Below are 20,569 nucleotides of genomic sequence, written 5' to 3'. Positions count from 1 at the left end.
GTTCCTATGAGTGTCAGAGCAGTGCAGAGCATTCATCATGTCGGCCGGCACTAAAAACTGCTTTCATGGTTTTGTACAAAAAATAAAAGGGGAGGGGGAAGGTTATATGCAGTACAATAACTTTCTCCCTAAGTACAGTATACCAACAGATCACTAATTTGAGATTTTATTTTACTGGTGTGTTTTTTTTTAAAAGTGCTTTTTAAAAATGTTGCTGTCAAGCTTTATTTATTTTTTTTTTCTTTCTTGTGAAATGTGTGTGTTGTAAAATGAAACATTTTCACCAATGCTTTACTGTTTCCTTGAAACACTGGCATTAAACTGAGTAAAAAAAAAAAATTAGGCACAGATTAAACACCCCTGAAACACAATGTGTGCTTTAATGTCAGGTATAATAAAATAAATTTACAGAGACCCAAAAAAATGTCAATAGTGCAAACTCTCATCATGCATCCATGTTCACATTTTTAAAAACATTGATCCATTTTTTCCAATTCAGATATTTACAAGAGAACCAGAAGCTGCTTGTGGGTGTGTACTCTACAGCAGTCAATTTCATGAATCTTTGAGGGGGGGGGGGGGGTGGAGGTCCCTAACTCACATGCCTCCTGAAGTTCTTGAGGAGGAATTTCACTTCTTTAAGGAAGATAGTTTTGGTGACCATGGACAAAATAGTTTACCTAATCTTTGACATTTTTTTCAAAATTATTTTCTTAGAGCAGAGCCATGGTGGAAGGGGTGACGTGAACAAGACTGATGAATGAATGGTAAGAGAAATGCATTGTTTGAACTCTTCCTTCCCACCCTTTTAAACAAGCTTTGGTCCCATGAAAAAATGTCTAAAGAAGGATGGAAAGACGCAAAGATTTGAATCTGTATTGCTGGGGGGCTGCTTACAATCTGAAAATTGATGTCCTCGGGTTTTGGAGGAAGGAGGGGGGATTTGCCTTTGGCAGAAACCTTATCCAACTGCTTGACCCAGACTTCGGATGGGGTATATGGTCTGGACCAGGGGTCTCAAAGTCCCTCCTCGAGGGCCACAATCCAGTCGGGTTTTCAGGATTTCCCCAATGAATATGTATGACATCTGTGTGCATGCACTGCTTTCAATGCATATTCATTGGGGAAATCCTGAAACCCCGACTGGATTGTGGCCCTCGAGGAGTGACTTTGAGATCTCTGGTCTGGACAGACTTCGGATGGGGTATATGGTCTGGACAGGAGGGGCTACATTTTAAGGAAAGGAGAGATTTAAAACAAACTGGTGAAAATATTTCTTCACTCAGTGTGTTATTAAACTCTAGAATTCATTGCCAGAGAATGTAATGAAAGTAGGGTAACCAGATTTCTGTGTATTAAAGAGAAGACACATGACCTTGCCCCGTTCTGTCCCTAGCCCAGCCCCACCCTCCCCACAGACCTTGTCTCTTCTTCCCTGATCTCGGGGCCGCAGCTGGAGGGACTCCAAGCATGTGCAGATGGCATAATGATGTCACATGCATGCGCGCAACGTCATCATGTCACATCTGCGCATACTCAGAAGCCCGCCAGATGTGGCCCCGAGTTCAGGGCCCTCCAAAACCTGGACAAACAGCTATGTGTTGGAAATCCATCCGAGTGCTTGGACAGTCCTTTAAAAAGAGGACATGTCTGGGTTTTCTTGGACAGCTGATAACCCTAGGTTATCTTAGCAGGGTTTAAAAAAAAAGGTTTGGCTTAAAAGGAAAGTCCATAAACCATTATTAAGATGGACTTGGGAAAAATCCACTGCTTATTTCTAGGTTGTGCAGCTTAAAATCTGTTTTACTCTTTGGGATCTTGCCAGGTACTTGTGACCTGATTTGGCAACTGTTCGAAACAGGATACTGGGCTTAATGGACCTGCAGTATGTCCCGATATGGCAACTCTTATGTTCTTAGATTTATCAGCCTCATATACTGAACAAGAAGGTGAATACAAAAGGCTCAGGCCTCCAGCTGTAGGATTCATGAAATGGGTTGGTTCTTGTTGGGTAGGCCAAAAGTCTGTTGTCTACAAAGTAACAAGAGTAAAGCAAATACCACACAAAGTAATTCCTCTACATGGAACTAAGGTTGTCGAGTTTTAAAGGTAGTCTCTTCCTCTCCTGTGCCTTGGCAAATCTTGTTAGCTAATTGTTCCAATGGTTTAAAGATGTGCTGTGATGTTGGAACAGCCTCCTCTTGCTCAGTGGATGCCATAGTGACCTCCCTTCTCCAGTGGTTCTTACCAAAGTGCAGAGATGAAAATGCTATTGGCAACAAATGACAGAGCCTGTCTTCTGTTGGCAGGTGTGGATTCAGAATTTATGTTTTAATTTTTTTTTTCTAAGCCTTTGTCCACCAATGGTCCAATTGATTTTTTTTCTTTTTTGGGTGGGGAAGTAGGATGTAGGGAGAAGAAAAAGGTCAAGAGTATAGCTACTATCATTTTCTTTTAAACAGGGCTCCCTAACCTGTCCTGGGGACCCTACAGGCGGCTGGATTTTGAGGATATCCTCAATGAATATTCATGAGATCAATTTGCATATATAAGTCTTGTGGCTATGGGGTCCCCAGCACAGGCTTAGGAAGCAATGATTTAAATTTTTCCTATTGTAAGCCTGAAGACTCAGAAAAAGTATCACTGTTCCTTCTAAGCCAGGGGTGTCCAACCTGCAGATTGAGGGTCGCATGCGGCCCCGTGAAGTATTTCGTGTGGCCCCGGTCGAGGGCGATGCAGTGTTTTTCTCTGCTGCCCCCAGGTGTTTACCGTCTTGCCGGCTCCCTCCTCTGTCTTTGCTGCAGCGTTTGCTTGGCCCCAGAAACATTTTTTCGGCCAAAAGGTTGGACACCCTTGTTCTAAGCTGAGTCTTCCAACTGTATTGCTGCCAGTGGGGGGAGGGGGGGTTCTACAATATTGTGTTTTCCAGGGCTGGCTCAAGGGACTGTGTGGTACTCTGAGCCAATGTTTGCCTTGGCGTCCCCCATCTTACCTCCCTGCAATCTAGTACCATTCTCCTTTCCCCTTCCCAGCTGTTATCTGGCATCTCCTCCTCTCTCTCTCAAGTTTCTGCCCCCAGGTTTTTTCTCCCCCCAGGTGAGACACTGGCTCAGAACACTGCTGATAAAGGGTGCCAAATCCCAGTTTGGCATCTATCCCTCTAAACTGAAGGTAGACCAGACTGAGATTCTGGTGCCCTTATTGCAGGCGCTCTGGGCCAAGGCCTCATCTGGTCCATAGGTTGAGCTGGCCCTGGTGTTTTCTATCATTAAGAACATGTTATTTTTCTGTCTCTTGATACTGAAACAGCGCTCTCCCCCCCCCCCCACACTGGTAGGACTGTAGGTGGAGGACTCTCTCTCAGCTTAAGAGGGATCAGTGGTTAGTATATATCCAGTAGTGTAGTAAAAGTGGTGGGGGGCAGGCTCCAAGTTGGTGGGAGCGCTGGCATCTCTCTGCCCTGTCTTGCAACACCACACCAGGCGCCATTCCTCCCCTCACCCTGTACCTCTGTAGATCCTCGCTAGCGCGAGCAACTTCTCCTGCCTGTTGCTTGCACCAGACTGGTTCCCCCCTGAATCCCTTCCGGGTCATGGGGCCAGGAAGTGACATTAGAGGGAATTCAATTGCTGGCGCAAGGAGCATGCTAGAGAAGCCACTTGCGCTGTCAAAGATTTAGAGGTACAGGGGGGGGAGGGGGGGAGTGAGGTTATTCTCTGTCCCTTGCCCAGGCCAGCTATTTTATGGTTAGTTCTGCTACTGCCTTTTTTGGCCATATTAACCGATAGTTTTAATTTTTTGGACTGTCTTTGAGAAAATTTTAGAAAACAAAATGAAAATTACCTGAAGCTTGAAGAAGCATCTTTTAGAGACCGTTTTCCAAATGTTCTGAATGGAGATAATGAATGCCCAGCAACTTTATGCTAGTTTTCAAAGCCAATGTTTTAGTGCAGGGATCTCAAAGTCCCTCCTTGAGGGCTGCAATCCAGTCGGGTTTTCAGGATTTCTCCAATGAATATGCATGAGATCTATGTGCATACACTGCTTTCAATGCATATTCATTGGGGAAATCCTGAAAACCCGACTGGATTGCGGCCCTCAAGGAGGGACTTTGAGATCCTGTTTTAGTGTATATTGCTTTCAGGTAGGATCCACTGGAGGAATGTTTTGAGAAGGTAAACTCATAATATTTTCACCTTTTTAAGTGAGCATTTCTCCTTGTACTGTGACCAAAATGACATGCACTGTTCCACAACATCTCTTCTAGTTGCACTGGGAGAAGAGAATTTCTAAACAGAGAAATAAAAATTGCTAAACAAGAGGATCGATTTCACGGGGAACACTTCCCGTTTTTGAAAATGCCGGCATGAGGGAAAGTGAGTGTGAAAGGGGGAAAGGAAGCAGTTTTCAGAGGCTTTTAGGTTGAAACCATCTGTTTTAGCTCTGTAGGGGCTAATATTCAGTTGGACATCAGGTAGAAGCGGCTCCTAAGTCTATGACCAGATCCTGCCCAGATTTTCAGCAGCACTTATCCAGATAGTACCACTGAAAATCTAGTTGGATTGCCTCAGAAATATCTGGAGGCAGAGCCCAGGTGGAGTTGGCAATCAGTAGCTTAGCAGCCTTGCAATTTAGTGTGTGTGGGGGGGCAGGGGTAGACTGGGGGGGGCAAAGTATTCCTCTCACCCCCCTCCCCACGCAAGTACCCTTGCTGGTGGGAATGCCCCGCTTCCCACTGCTTCCTTTCTGCTCTGAGCATGCTGGGACTTCTTGTACATGCATGCACAAGAAGTCCCAGCATGCTCAGAGTGGAAAGGAAAACAGTGGGGAGCGGTGGCACTGTAGTTATTTGGCTGGCAGGGCTTGGCAGCCCTGCTAGCAAGGTAAAAAGGGATGCCGGAGTTCTGGAGGTGGCCTTTGCCCAAAATGGGGAGGGGGGGCAGGCCTCCAATGCCACACAGGCAATGCCTCTGCTGGCAATATGCAGTCTGCTAACCAGGTAACTATCCAGATAGAGATAGAAGAGCAGAAAGGCTGCTCTAACTTTATTCCAGATATCAGACTGAATATCACCAGTTCCTGGATAGCTGGATAACTGCCAAATACCCAGATATTCAGTTCCAATATCCAGGTGCAAAAAACCTGCAACAGAAAATTTTTAAAACTCGGCCTCACCGTGATTATTATTCATAGAACAGAGCCTTTTCTTGATTATTAATCTACATCACCATTTAGGGGAGGTTTCTGTATATGTCATCCAAAGTTAAGCACTCAGTTCTAGGCATAGATCACTGCTCTACATGTAAATTGATTTGCTAAATTGGTGCAATCAATCAACTATTGAAGTTATCAAGCACTTAATTGGCAGTCATTAGGAGTTGCTATGTCCTATTCTATAACATGCACACCTAAATTTCTTAGGGTACAATTCCAGAGGGGCCATGGCCATGGGAGGGACATGGATGGGTCAAGAGCATTCCCAGATATTAGGAACGATGTTGTAGAGTGCAATAGAATTTGTGCACCTATCTGCCATTAGCAGGGTGTAAGCATTGACACTAGGCTTTTGACAGGCGTCATTACTCATGCCCCAAATTATGTGCAAAATGCGCGCTAAGCTAATATTCTGTAGAAGCCATTCTGTGTGAAACTTCTCTTAAAGAAAGAATTTGCACTTAGCGCAGATCATCCCAGTCCAAGTTAAAAGCCCAACCTCTTTGAGAGTGCTTTCAACTCCTAACTCCTCTCATCTTGGGTTCTGCATCTCCAACCCTATATGCCATGTCTGTCTGTCCAAGTCAGACTGTAACTCTTCCAAGCAGGAACCGGCTATTAATTGTCAAAATGTACAGCACTACATATGTCTTTCAGCGATATAGAAGTGATAGATAGTTGTAGTAGCAGTAACTTTGGATGACCTGCACAGAATTTCCCCATCTGTTTTAAGTTGTCTCAGTCATAGAAGACATAGTTTTTGTCCTCCCCCTTATGCTCCACTGAAAAATTATCCATCTGAAAAATGCCAGAATAAAATTGTTCAACCTATATAACCTTTGGTGGGGAAGAAATGCTGCGGTCTTGTAGAAGGGGCCTGTTTATATAACTTCTTACTGCCAATGAATCCCACTCCTCCCCTCCCAATTCACACTTGTTACTTTCTTCCCTCCCCCTTAACTCCTTAAAGCTGTTAGGACAAACCCTACTATAAGCACACTGTCCAATTGGTTTGCCAACGTTTCTGTAAGCCAAATGGCACCTGTCCTCTTAACCCAATTTTGGGCTTTGTGGGCTGTGAGACTTACATGGAGAGGGCCCATGGAGGGCAAGGACTACAGCCTTCCCAGAGGGCCTGGCTTCTGGTTCCAGAGCTGCTGCTACACCCCTCCCGATGGTTCAGAGGTGAGAAGTAGCAAAGGAAAGGTTGTGGGGTAATCCAATACCTTTCATGCAGACAAATCCTAAAGCCCTTTATAACTGCAAAAAGACAGGAAAAAAGGAAGGGGAGAGGGCATGGTAATTCAATGAAAACACCAACACATATAACATACCTTAAGATCTACACCGTGCCTAAATGGTATGGGTGGGACCTGACTAGGTTTCGTTGCTTTGTGCTCTACTCCTTTACCTGTACCTATGCTCTGTGCCCTCTCTAGGAGGGAAAGTGGCCCAGGATTGTGCAGAAAATGGCACAGGCTTGTGGTCTTTTCCCAGCTCTTGTCTATGCATCAGTGTTCTACATACTGAGAACAAGATGGCTGCCTCCACCATTTCATCTAAGAATTGAGAGGCAGCCCTTTTTGCGCTGACTGGATTAAAAAATAAACAAACAAACAAGATAGCAGTCTTACAGTACCCATCCTGTCTACCACTGTATGCCAGTCAGTGGCTGCTAGGATGCTCCATTGGCTAGAGCTAGTGGACTCATGCTTGTGGTGAATGCTGGGTGGCCCTTGCCTCGCAGTGTCCATGCAGCCACTGTTTGCGCATCACATCACATGACTTGCTGCCTGACATACGCTGATAGGGCTAGTCTCAGCTATGGCGCTGGTCTTAGACCAGAGGGCCGCCGCGTGAGCGGACTGCTGGGCATGATGGACCACTGGTCTGACCCAGCAGCGGCAATTCTTATGTTCTGCCCTCAGGCAGCCTAGATGACACCTTCAGCCTCTCCTCCCCACGTGGCACTGGACAGTTAACGGTTGGTACCCGTCGAAAATCATCTCAACCCCATAGAAGGTGTGTGCGCATTCTGTCCAATATACCCTGAAAAAGTGTTCTATTTTAGTTATCACCCCCACAGCACTCCTTTGTGGTGGTAGTAGAAGGGCATGCCAGTGTAAATAAAATCTCTGCTGGATAACACGAGGCAGGGAACTTGGTCATCTTTCTCTGAAGGGCTGCGCTCGTTATGGACTTGTATGGCTTTTCCCATGGTTGAAATGTGGCATCTTACTTGTCATATAAAACTGGAAAGGCTGGCACATGGAAGGTATGGACAAAGGAGAGGTGGACAATAACGGGGGAAGTTCTTCCTACGGTTCTTCACTTAACTGCCTTCTTCAGCCGATCGTGTGTCAGACTTCAGCTTCACAAACTCCTTAGCCACCTCATCGTTGTTGCGTTGGGAGAGGATGCGTAGAGTGGTCAGTCCTGTCTCATTCATGTGGATCTTGCGCCCCAGGGGGAGCCAGCAGGCACAGCTGCCCCTCTGCACAATGTCCCGCAACTGCATCACAGCGATGCCCACGGTCCTGTCTTCCCTGGCAAAGCAGTAATCTTTTACGCAAATCTGCAGCTCGTAGCACTCGGGACCTGCCTCGTTGCCAAGCGTGCTAAGAAGATGAGAGGAAACAAGTCAGACTTGCCTGCAGTTACCTCCCACCTTTCCTCCTCTTCCTCCCCCACCAAAATCTCTTTGATAGGGCTAACATAATCTATAGATCTACTTTTTCTGTTGACTAACTTGTCTACTTTTCATAAGAGACCTTATTGCGTTCTGTTTTATATTAATGAAGATCATGTGATTGAGTGTTATAACATCCAAAGAGAAGCAAAATCCTACAGCAGAAATAGTACCAGGAAAAAAAAAATCATTCCCCCCTTTTTTTGTTTCTGATCCAGTCTTATAAAGCTGCTCATGTGTACAGTAAGTACTCTTGTGAGTTTAAGTTCCAATGGAGGAAGTGACCTTGCATAGCAGCATTTGGTTCATTCCTCCATCTCTCCCTCCCCCCCCAAAAAAAAAAGTAGGAGGGGGCAGAAGTGTAACTCACAATTGGAAGCTTTCATTGTATTTGGGAGCCCAGCTGTTGTTCTTTGACTTGGTGGCAAATTTCCGTTTCTTGTCACTAAGGTGGGGGCCAATCATGTTAACTTCAATGAAGGGGCGAAAGATTCCAGAGGTCTGCCACTTGAGGTCATTAGCCGCCACAACTATAAAATAAATAAATAGATCAATGTGGTATCACTAACCCCTTTGTAACAGAAATCAAGGTGAGAAACAGACATCACAACAAGCAGTAGGAATTCAGCCCCCCTCCCCCCCGACTGAAGCACAATCAGAAAATATAAATGGACATTCAAATAACAGCAAGAAACAGAATCTAATTGTTTGCATGACTGTTTCATATACCCACCTTTGACGTTCACTTTGTGTTCACCAGTGCCTGGGTGTGTGAACAGCTCAACGTGAACGGATACCTCCCCAACTGGGTTTTCCACACCAGATCCTGCTTGGCAAAAAAAGTGAAAATGAGTAGCTTTACTAGGCTTGGGCTCACAACCAGTAGCTCATCAGTCTTCAGCTGCTGCTGGAGAACAGTTGAGGATTCAGCTGCATGCTGAAATCAGATTGCTAACTGGGATTCAAACCACTGGTAGTATCAGGTCACATGATCTTTCCAATGGGATCATAATCTGCATGCCTGGTTGACCCTAGCTTAGACCAACTGCCTTTCTTTGAGATTTAAATTTTTAAACCATAAATAATTCAGTGCTTCACCTACATTAAGTTGTAGCTGTAGAGGAGATCATGTGACCTGAACACACCATACCATAGAATCTTTCATTCCTTCCAGTGGCTGAACCAGTAATTCAATAGGCAACCCGCCCCCGCTCACAAGATGGTTCCTGTTCCATGAGACATGCACTACAGGAAGGGCCTGCAGTCTAGTGGAATTTCATGCGTATGCCAGGATTGTATCACCATTGACCCTAACGCAGTACAGTATAAGGAAACAAAAAAATTCAAAGCATTATGCAATTTTTATGAGGTAGAATACCTTCATCACCATCATTCCAACAACTGCCAAAAGACTATGGATCAGACACCTAGAGCTGGATAAATTGCCTGTTGTCCCTCAGTGATGGGAAGGTCAGCTGGAATTATATCTGTATCTAGACTTCTGATGTTTGTACATACTACTATGGCTCAAATGATTACCTTAATGTAGGATTCACTGAATAGTCAGTAAAGAATAGTCGGTAAGGATTCTGAATGGAATCAGCGAGATATTGTTAGCAGTGAATAAAATCTAGCTTGCCTACTTGTTTTATGAATAGTTCTTTTCAATCCTCTTGCTCCAAATAGCAGAGAAGTCTTGTCCTTTTGAGATTCAAACAGAAAACTGTCACACGATTGCTTTGAAAACCACCAGCTTTGTAGATATGCTTCATGTTACCATTGAATTTATCTCTGGCATTAATGAGGAAATAAGAAGGCACACAGGGCATTTGTGTAAATTAAGGAGAATTCATCTCATCAATAAATCAGTGGGAGAGTGAGTTCTTTGGATCTGCCACGGGCTGCTAAGTAGAGGACATACTGTAGACAAAGTATTGTGTAACCGAATAGATATTAATCCTTTCTGTACAAATGCTACAACCCGAACAGAGGGACAGGGAGGAGGAAGGAATGAAAGGGGTTGGGGGTGGGAAAGCACCAAGGAAAGTAAGACAGGGAAGAGCCTGGGAGAGAAAACATGAGACCGGTAGGTGGAGTAGCATTATGAGAGTCTAGGTGAGAAGGCAAGAAGTCTCTACAGGGAAGGAGCTTGAAGGAGGAAATAATCTCTAGAGCTGGGGGTTTTAACTCTTTCCTCAGGACACACCAATTTATCTGTTTTTCAGGACTCCACAATGAATACACCTACGAGAGATCTGCAGCCATCACCTTCAGTGTATGCGAGTCTCTAAAACATATTCATTGTTGATTACACTGAAAACCTAACCAGCTGGGTGTGTCCTGAGAACTGTTCTAAGGTTAGGGGGGGGAGGAGAAGAAATGTCTAGACAAAGGATGTGAAAGATCTGGAGGACCTAGGAAGAAGTTGAAAGGCAATTGATAAGATGATGGAAGGGGAAAGTGAATTTATAAATGGGATTGGAGAGAAGTTGAAAGAGGGGGGAAATGGGAAGCTGGATACATGGGAAGAAACTGTTGGATGACAGGGAAGAAGCTGGTGAGGGAATGAGGGAAGAAGCTAGATGAGAGCTTGAAAGGTGGTAAATACAGAGAGTGGGAAAGACTAGAGAGTGAGTGGAAAATCCAGACCTGAAGGTGTACACTTTTGACGCACGTGCATGAGTTGTGCCTTTAATATATGTGCCTGAGATGCTGAATGGGTGTAGAAGCAAGGGCCGGCAAAGGTTCAGCCCTAATCACCCCCTTCCGCTTTGAATGTGGCATGTTCAAGGGGAAAAAAAACCTGTTAAACAACAGCAAAAAAGGTAAGAAAATTCAAATGGAAGGCACCAGCAATTGTGATTTTCCTCCGTCTCTCTAGCGGCTTCTCACCCTGCCGCCATGTTGCCACTCCCTAACCAGTCATTTTCAACTGAGAAGCACTTTTAACACACTACCAGCACCTCCAGAACTGCCGGTAATTTTGGAACGTTGAAAGTCAGCACTTTATTTCGTGCATCACCAGGCAATGTCATTTTAATATTAATGACCTCATTGTACTACATTAACATAGTATTATCAGAGGATGCTATGATGAAGCACAGAAAAGACCGTGCAGAACTATTATATGCACTGGAAGCTAAAATACTTCAATGTTAAAAGGATTAGAATTGGTTTAGCATCGATCATTAAAGGCACAGGAAGTTTAGAACATTGGGGCCTAAGTCTCTTCTGCTACTTCTTCACCCACCCAAGTGAAGGATACAAGTTGCGAGTGTATAAAGACCAGGAAACTCATTGTCTAGTAGTCACATTCTCAAAAGTGACATGGACTCTTACCCTCAAAAGTTGATGCCTCCATAAATCAGTCAGTCACCAGCCTCTTTATTGGTCAGAACTTCCAAACCATTCAATTCCAGGAGGGAGATTTAAGGCCAGTCCTGGATTTCTACCAAACTCATCGTACCTGTAGCACTGATTTTGATGAGTAGAGTCAGAGACTACAAATACCACACTGCTTTTAGGATTTAAGTTTAAAAAAACAGGACTGGCATACAAGACTCCTTTTTGGAACTGGATAACTTGGCAGCTCTGGTCTATTTTGTTGTTACAGATCAATATGAGTGCTCCTCTTGAAAACTAAGTTTGACTCTATGAAATAAACAAAACATGGTGGATAATAGCAGCAGTAATGCTACACCTATGGGCTGTGTCAGAGGGCTCAGGTTATTGGCAGGGATCCCCTGTTTGAATTTGGCATACTATATACAGTATGGGGCATCTCCAGTTAACCTGCTCTAGTGCTTTCTCATACCAGCTGCACAAAATGGGACCGAGTTAGCACAAGTTCAGCTCACAAGCAATAGTAGCAATTGTCAAGCCTTCAACCTTGGCCACTGTACATTTGCCAAATACAGTCCATCTGACAAAAGAGTTAATTATTCAATTTCCTTCATTTCCTCTGGATTTTTGAGGGCTCCAGTAGGAAATGTTATATATTTGGGAAGTGTGTGTGGGTTGGGGGTGGGGGGAGAGGGGAAGGGGTTCCAAGTAGAGAATGACACGAGGGCAACTTTTTCCCTGTCCCCACAGGAACTCAATTTTCCCGTCCTATCCTGCCCCCTGAGTTTTGTCGCTGTCCCTGCCCCATTCCTGTAAGCTCTGCCTTAACCGCACAAGTCTCGAACACTTATGATTTTAAAGTGTTTGAGGCTTGTGCAGATGAGGATGGAGATTGCAGGAATGGGGCAGGGACGGGAAAATGAGTTCCCCCGGGAATGGGGAAAAATTTGTCCCCCGTGTCATTCTCTAGTTCCAGGGAACCATGCTAGTCTGGGAAAAAGCACATTTTATAGAGCTGTATATTTGTAAGCACATCTTAAATTTATTTAATAATTATTGCTGGGGAAAAAAACCATACTACATTGCTGGATTGTACCGGATTCACCAACTTTGTCTCATTGGCGTGCCCTCATGTTACATCAGGCTTTTATGGAGCATCTCTCCTTGCCATCGTTGGATGCACCTAAGGGACGTTTGTATTGTTCCGTTTGGGAGCCCTTTTGGCTCACATTGCCTTATAAAGCTCGTAGTAATTTGTTGAACCCATGATTATTCTTGTTCTCTGGAAGATGGATTGTATTATGGAGGTGGACTTTGGGTGGGGGGTGGGAGGGTGGAGGGGAGGTTGGAGGAAAATGTAATTATCTTGTGTACTTTGGTTGTATTTGAGATGTTTGTTTTTTCTGGAAATTTTCAATAAACATATTTCAATATAAAAATTTTTTATTTAATAATAAGTCAATTTCAAGCAGATTAACACATGTTAACCTATGGATTAAGTCGATTAGTATGTGTTACATTTTTCCAGTTCATTTCAAGCATTTATGTATAAAAACTGGAGGAAAACCCACCCAAACAGGTTAAAAATGAATGGGAAGTTGTGCCCTGTGCTGAGAGGCTGATAGGTGAGTTGTGAGTGATGGTTAAAATATCAACCCTCCTTTCCTTTCAGAAAGGTACAGTTTCCAAGTGCAGTCCTTTAAACCCAGAGTTAATTTTCTTCCTGGCGCTGACTCAAGCATGGGGCATGTCACAAAAATGTCTCCCTCTTTTATTTTTGTGAAGACAATTAAAGTACAAGTGTTTCTGAAAGATGCACGGGTTGAAGCCTTTGACACATTGCAAGACGTTCACAAATTCAATGCTTTAATTGTATAATCCACTAAGATGTGTATGTATGTGTTGTTTGCTTCTCCCAAGTGTCTAGTGTGGGCACGTGTTATTGAAAAGAGAAGGTCTCTGGATCCATAGTCTTTTTGCCCTGCGGCATCTTGCCAAGATCTCACTTGAGCTCTTGTATTAAATAACATGCTCAGCCTTACCAAGTCCAAACAAATGAAACTTAAAATACTCAATGCAAGCACTAGGTAAATGGAATGGGGATAGAGGTGGGGGACAAATTAGTAAACCAAAGAGCCATCTCTGATGCAACAAGCATTATCAGGCAAATGCAGGTGCAGGGTCAGCACCCATCTCCTATTTCATTGTGTTACATTGGTTCAGTTTGCTATGGAGAGTGAGCAACTAGAACAAGGCTAGTACAAGTCTGCAGAATTGTAAGCTCATATCTATCCTTTTCTCTTTGATGTGCTCACAAAATGTTTTGGTAATTAAAACAAACCTTCAAAGTGAGGTTAAATAAAATCTCTGCACCCATAGAGTCATCTCATAGACTTGAGTTACAGTCAGCGGCGTAGCAAGGGTAGGAGACGTCCTGGGCAGGAGTGCCCCCCCCCCCCAACGCACCTTCCTTTTCATCCCCGCACCCTCCTCTCCACCCCCTTGCCACACTCGTGCCCTCCTTTTCCCCCGTACCTCATTAAATGTTCGTCAGCGTAAGCAGCTTTCCTGGCCCCGTGACCTGGAAGTGATTTCAGAGGGGAGCCAGGCTGGCATGAGTAGCAGGTGAAGATTTAAAGAGATACGGGGTGGGGGGAAGGGAGGGCACGAGTGTGATGTGGGGAGGGGGCAGAGATGTGCCGGCACCCTCACCAAGATGGTTCTGCCCTTCCCCCCCTTACCATGTCAATGGCTACAGTGGTCTTTGTGGCTTTCAAGGCCACTGTCTGAATGGGCTAGCACTGACCTGCTTGGAGCTGTCCCTGCCATATCCTCGGTATCTTTAGTAAGTAATGGGTTCAAATGTTATGGTTAAGTTTCAGTTATCACAGCTCAACATAGGACTATACCACACAGTACTTGCAAATTCAACAAGGCAACTATTGGGGGTTCCCAGCATTTGCCTTTATAGCCATTTTCAACATTAAAATGGCATATTGTGCACAGTACTTTACTTGGAGTTAGTGTGGAAGCACTTAGTGGAGGTAGTAAGCTGTCCTGCGCCTACTGCAAAAGTGTCATTTGAGTGCAGTGTATGCAGTGTGTGAACTATAAAAATGCCTTCCACACCCATTCTCCACTCATGACATGGCCCCCGTCATAAAAACATGTCACATCTGATAACCATGTGGCGATTGCAAACATACCACAAAAGTCTTTAATGTAGCTGCATGCTAGCTAGTGACGTAGCTAAGGGCTGCCTTTCTCTCCTCCCTCCCACACCTTGATCTGGCATCAGTGGTCCACAGCCCAGCAACTCCCCCCCCTTTCTCCTTCCCAAACCTCATCACCTTTGCAGGCAGGAGTAGTGAGTGAGAGAATGAGATGCATACCACCTTTTTTGTAGTTTTACAACCACATTCAAAGCGGTTTACATACAGGTACTTCAAGCATTTTCCCTATCTGTCCCGGTGGGCTCTCAGTCTCTCTAATGTACCTGGAGCAGTGGAGGATTAAGTGACTTGCCCAGGGCCACAAGAAGCAGTGTGGGGTTTGAACCCACAACCTCAGGGTGCTGAAGCTGTAGCTCTAACCACTGCGCCACACTCTGACCCATATTCACTTCCTGCCCCGATCCCAAGACTTCCCTCTGCTGCGTCTCACCCTTGCTAAGGTCACATCCTGTTTTCTCTCTGGAGGGACATGGCAGAGGGAAGCCTACGAGGTTGGCGCAAGCAGCCACTCAGGAATTGAGGTACACCGGGGGTAGAGTTGCTAGGCTATGGGAGGGGTAGGGCGGTGGCAAATGGCAGATCCAGGGGCAGGAGAGGAGGCAAGATGCATGATAGATTATGAGGTAGGTGGAGGGGATAGTTTGGGAAGGTCCACACAACATTACTGTGGGATCACTCAAAATAACAGGTCTGGCTATGCTACTGACGCTAGCAGGTGTTGTATGGTATAATGCACATTAAACCCCAAATTCTATCAATGGCATCCCAAATTAGATGCACAATTACACACCCAATTACAGAATAGAGTCAGCTACACATATAACATAATTAGCTAATGGGCACTTAATTGGAGATATGTATTAAAAACTGGCCTTAACAAATTTTAATTGGCGTTAATTAGCAGTTGTGCACATAACTGACATATATATATCTATTCTGTAAGCTAAGCACCTAACTTCTGCCACACACAACTGCTAGGGAGGTATTACCTTGTGAGGGGAATGGGCATATCAGGGGCATTCTGAAAAGCTGCATTTACCACATTTAGGTCCCACCATGTACGCCAGCCATAGGCATGGCGTAAGTGGTTACACTTAAAGCTTGATGCCTAACACTAGTATTCCAAAAGAGATTTGGCACACAACTCTGCCATTATAAAAGACTAGTTTAGAGCCTAACTTTAAGTGACCTATAAGTGGTGGTGGGGTGGGGGTGGGGAATTCTACAAGCTAGTGCTGGTTTTGGCAGCTACCTAAGAAGTGGCCACCGATAATGTGTCAATCACAAACCAGATCACAAAATTTTGCGGTTTTTTTTTTTTTCACCGGCGGCTTAAATGTAGGCCAGTTTTTTAAAAAGCCTGCATTTAAGGCACTGGGGTCACGCTTACAGAAGCGCCTGGGGTACCTAAGGATGCCAAAGACCACTTTTGGTGCAAGCTGAGCCCACACTGGCTTTACGCATCTTTACGTGTCCCTAAGCGCTTCTGTATGCGTGACACTGGCATCATAAATGAAGGTGCCGTTCGTGCCTCCGTTTTTTTAACAAAACATGCTTCCGTGGTTGGTTGGTTAGCCAGTGGTAGGGTGCCCTACCGCCGGCTAATCTTAGGCACGTCTTCGAGAATTTCCCCCCTTAATGTGTTGAGACAAAGGTCCCCACGCCACCAGTATTAGTGGGTTCTGCGCCTCGTGTCCAAAGCAATAATAAATCACTTGACTTCATCTTCCTTAGGGATGCAGACACTAGGGTTTTATTTTAAATACAGTAGTGCTAGCTTGTTGAGGTTGCGAACGCTTCCTTAGCAAACATATTCTGCCATACATCTCTTCCAGAAGAACTGCATTCTGGGCTAGCAAAGAACCACCCAAATGTAAAAATAAAACCATCTCAGATCATGCGCACACACATCTATATCAGGCCTCCGTGGACACTTCTGACAGATAATAGGAAAGAGTAATTATCTTTGGGAGAGGAGGGTGAAAAAGCTTTGTCCACTCAGAACAGAACTTCATTAAAGTCATCTCTGGAGCTGTGTTTTCAAAATTAATAATGAGTTATACAATTTTCAGTTATACTGTATGCCAAGATAAATCCAAACAACCCAAGCTGGAAAGAAAGTAGGACTTTTAAGATGCCCTTAACATAGATCAATGCATCTTTATGGAAAGCCCACAATCTCCATTGCATCGAAGGGCGAGATCCTTTATCTGGGTAAAAATCAGGATTCAATGCTGTCTCCCTGGATCAGGCACAGCTCAACCTGAACCCAAAAATCATGGAGCCTCTTTCCATGCATAGCTCTTTTTTACATCTGGGTGATTTTTTTTTTTTTTTTTTTAATTTGCTGGTTAGCTGAGCTCAGTTCTGTTTTATATTTTAATCTGAATTGTTTGGGAGGTTTTCTTTTCACATACCCTTTTCAGGATAAATTTCTTCACTAAGGGTAAACCTAATACCTTTTCCACCATGAACTAGTAAAAGTAAAGAACGGAGAGAGAGGGGGGGGGGGGAGAGGAAGGAAAAGACAATGAGAAAGTTCATTCAGAGGCAAGTCTGCGGTCTCAAGACATATTTAAGACTTATGTACAGACACATGTGCTGATAACTTGCTCAAACCTACTGATGTTGGTTCGGCAGCATCAGTAGGACTGAGGAAAGTAACAGTCCCCTGAGAAGTACCTGTCCTGCAAATACACACTTCACCCCCACAAAAATATTTTCTTTCGTCGATCCTCAGCTGGCTTTGCTGGCTTTCAACGATATTCAAATGCTCAACGCTTTAGCCACTTTGTCATTGAATCATAACATATTCATTGAATATAATTGAATATATTCAATGAACATAATGATTGAATATATTCGTCCAAGCGACCTTTAGTTGGAGACAGGATGCTGACTTCAATGGACCATTGGTCTGACTCAGAGAGTCATTTATGCTCTTGCATTGCTGACCATCACATCATGTTATGATCCAATGATGAAAGTGGCTAAAACGTTGAGCATTTGGACGTTGTTGAAAGCCAGCGAAGCCAGCTGAGGATCGACGAACGAAAATATCTTTGTGGGGGTGAAATATATGCTGTGTCTTAAGTGATTGTTTAGTCTTCCCTTAATAGAGTAGCTTTTGGATTATTTGGCTGCAAATGCACACAGCATTACTGAGATAAATACAATGCGAGTCAATGCAGAGTCAAGGAAAACAGTCATGAGAAACACTGCTGCTATGGTTTATCAAGGGGGCTTACCCACCCTAGATTGAGCAAATGGGCTGGTGTGGTCTTGATTTTGCTCTGTTGCCTAAATGAATTTGTATTTCTAAACCCCACCCCCACACTAATTTAACTAGGAAGAAAAAAAGAATTATGTATTCAGCCTATTTTGTCAACATGGGATGAGATGTGAAACCTAAACCAGTCAAAGAAACAGGACTTCCCCCTAATTTTGATCTACTTAGGCAATTTCCTGCAATCATAAATTTCCTGAAATCATAACTAGTAAAGCTATTCTAATTTGGAATAGAGACTGCTCTCTTTTCCCAATACAGGAGATAGTAAATCTGTGTAAAAAAATGTTTAGGTGCTATTCCAGTTAGATTTTGTATATGGGCAGCCCAACGTTGAAAGAGACAAGGTGGAAGAGGGTTGAAAGGAAGTGATGAGGGCAGCTGATGTTGGGTTGGATTGAAAGACAGTGATTGGTCTGAGTATAGTATAGGTATATATATGTTCATCTACCCATAGTGGGAGAATCACAACTGGATGGCCCAGTTTGGTCTTTGATGTCCTTTATGATGTGGCAATGTACGCATAAGCAGTACAGACCAAGTAAATACATAGAGAGTCCATCCTTTCTTGTTACCACTGGAGTAATCTCTGAGCTGCTACACTCTGAACAGGTACACATCCCTCACTTCTTAAGTCTACTGAGCTGCGAGCAAGGAAAACCTCTCGGCAATGCCAGGAAGGTGTCTGCCATTCACATAGTGAGCTTCCATGATGCTAAGGGCTGAGACTCACCCTGAGATGACTGTGTCTGAACAAAGGTTTTAATCAGCATGTCGGTTGCTTGCATGTAAAGTGAGAGCGCAGAGCGCAAAGAAAGCAGCTCAGGGCTCTTCTCCAGAAAGGTCTTTTTCAAGCCAACTCCACCTGCATGAAAATATTGCTGAGGAAAAAGAGAGAGAGAGGCCAATGTTAAAACTCAAGCAAATGCAAGTGGTTGGCATCGTACCCTGACTAGAAGCTAATTGGCAGAATTGCATCTAATGCAGGGGTGGGCAAACTTTTTGATTCGTGGGCCACAATGGGTTCTTAAATTGACAGAGGGGCCGGACCAAGAGCATCTTTCTATCCCTCCATTCCTCCCATACCCTATGCAGCAGAACCCTTGCCCAGCTTCTATCCTTCCCTCCCTCCCATCCCTTCTGCAGCAGAACCTTTGAGGACCTGCCCCCATCGTGGAGCCAAACCCCCGCTGACCCTCCATCCCTTCCCTCCCATCTGAACCCTGCTGACCGTGAGCCCTACATACCAACCTCCAGAGCAGCATCGGGCCGGCAGCACTCTAAACAGGCTGCTTCGCAGCCTTCTCTCATTGGAGCCTTCCGTGTGCTGCATTACTGATGACATCATCAGTGATATGACAGAGGGAATTCCCTGACGAGAGAAGGCCGCGAAACAGCCTGTTTAGAGTGCTGCTGGCCCGACGCTGCTCTGGAGGGAGGTATGTAGGGCTTGCGGTTGGCGGAGGTTCGGATGATTGGCGGGCTGGATTAAAAAACTAAATGGCTAGGATATGGCCCATGGGCCGTAGTTTGCCCATATCTGATCTAATAGAACAACTAGTGCTGTGCCACTTGCTTATTATGCTGCTTGCCAATGCCACCTGCATGACAAATTCTCTGAAAGCAGCACTGCAGGCTCCAAGGAATGGTGGTTGTGTGTGTGTGTGTGTGTGTGTGTGTGAACTTGGCTGGTGGAAAGCAAACTGGGGCCTCATGTGCTAGCAGAGGTGTACTAAGGGGGGTGGGGTGGGGCGGTCCGCCCCGGGCGCCATGTTGGTGGGGGCACCAGCACCCCTCCTCCTCTCACCTCTGCCTCTTCTCACTCCTCTCCTTGCCATGCGCATGACCCCCTTCCCTTCCCCCGTACCACAGAAGAAATAATAACTATCACTGACAAACTAGAAAAAATAAAAACCTGGTTAAATAATAACAAATTGGCTTTAAATACCCAAAAAACAAAAACCATGCTTTTCAATTGGAAAGGAGACATATTTCAAAAAACACCATTCATACTTGATAACATCCCATTAGAATCAGTATCTAAGTTGAAAATCCTCGGCGTAATAATCGATGTTGATCTATCTTTTCATGACCATATCAGCGCAATAGTTAAATCCTGTTTTTACAGATTATGTCTCTTACGTTCAATTTCTACTTTTTTGGAAGCAAAATCACTCAATATTTTAATTCACTCTCTTATTATTTCCAAACTGGACTATTGCAATGCTCTCTTTATTAACATAACTCAAAAAGAAAATAGACGTCTCCAAATCATCCAAAACACAGCAGTAAAATTAATATTCAATGCAAAGAAATTTGATCATGTTACCCCCTTACTAATTAAATCACACTGGCTTCCTATAACCCACCGAATTACCTTTAAAATATTATTTTTGGTTTTCAAAACATTAAGCTTCAATGAACCCCAATTTATTGCAAAAATGATTGTCCCACACAAATCTGCTCGTTCCTTAAGATCCTCTTCATTAAATTTGCTATCAGTCCCTTCATTAAGAATCATAGGCACAAGACGCAATGATATATTCTCTGTAAAAGCGCCCACACTGTGGAACTCCCTTCCAAATTTTATCAAAAACGAAAAAGACCTTGTTGCGTTTAAGAAAATTTTAAAAACATATTTATTCCAGGACGCATTTGACCTATAAAACATAGTCTTTTTTAGGTTTCCATACCCTTCTTTTTCATCTTAACCCATCTTTACCCAATGTGCTTTTACCCTTGGATGTTAAACTTTAACAGATAACAAAATTGTAACTTCTTCCCTTGCTTCCCACCCCTTCATGT

The 20,569-nt window shown here is 44.2% G+C and overlaps 1 protein-coding gene across 1 annotated transcript in view; it reads right to left on the bottom strand.

The window, feature by feature from the left end:
- Positions 1-4,831: 4,831 nt before the first annotated feature.
- Positions 4,832-20,569, bottom strand: part of UNC13A (unc-13 homolog A) — a 286,301-nt gene continuing 270,563 nt past the window's right edge. The window contains exons 42-46 of the mRNA XM_033955982.1: positions 18,498-18,645; positions 16,896-16,952; positions 8,637-8,729; positions 8,274-8,433; positions 4,832-7,832 (exon numbers count right to left, since the gene is read on the bottom strand). Coding sequence (XP_033811873.1) covers positions 7,547-7,832; positions 8,274-8,433; positions 8,637-8,729; positions 16,896-16,952; positions 18,498-18,645 — 744 coding nt within the window. The 3' untranslated portion in view covers positions 4,832-7,546. The remainder of the gene's footprint in view (positions 7,833-8,273; positions 8,434-8,636; positions 8,730-16,895; positions 16,953-18,497; positions 18,646-20,569) is intronic.

The sequence above is a fragment of the Geotrypetes seraphini genome, chromosome 8, assembly GCF_902459505.1.
Source record: "Geotrypetes seraphini chromosome 8, aGeoSer1.1, whole genome shotgun sequence".
Classification (NCBI taxonomy): Eukaryota; Metazoa; Chordata; class Amphibia; order Gymnophiona; family Dermophiidae; genus Geotrypetes; species Geotrypetes seraphini.
Note: the sequence above shows the minus strand (reverse complement) of the source record. Positions and strands in the feature narration are given on the sequence as shown.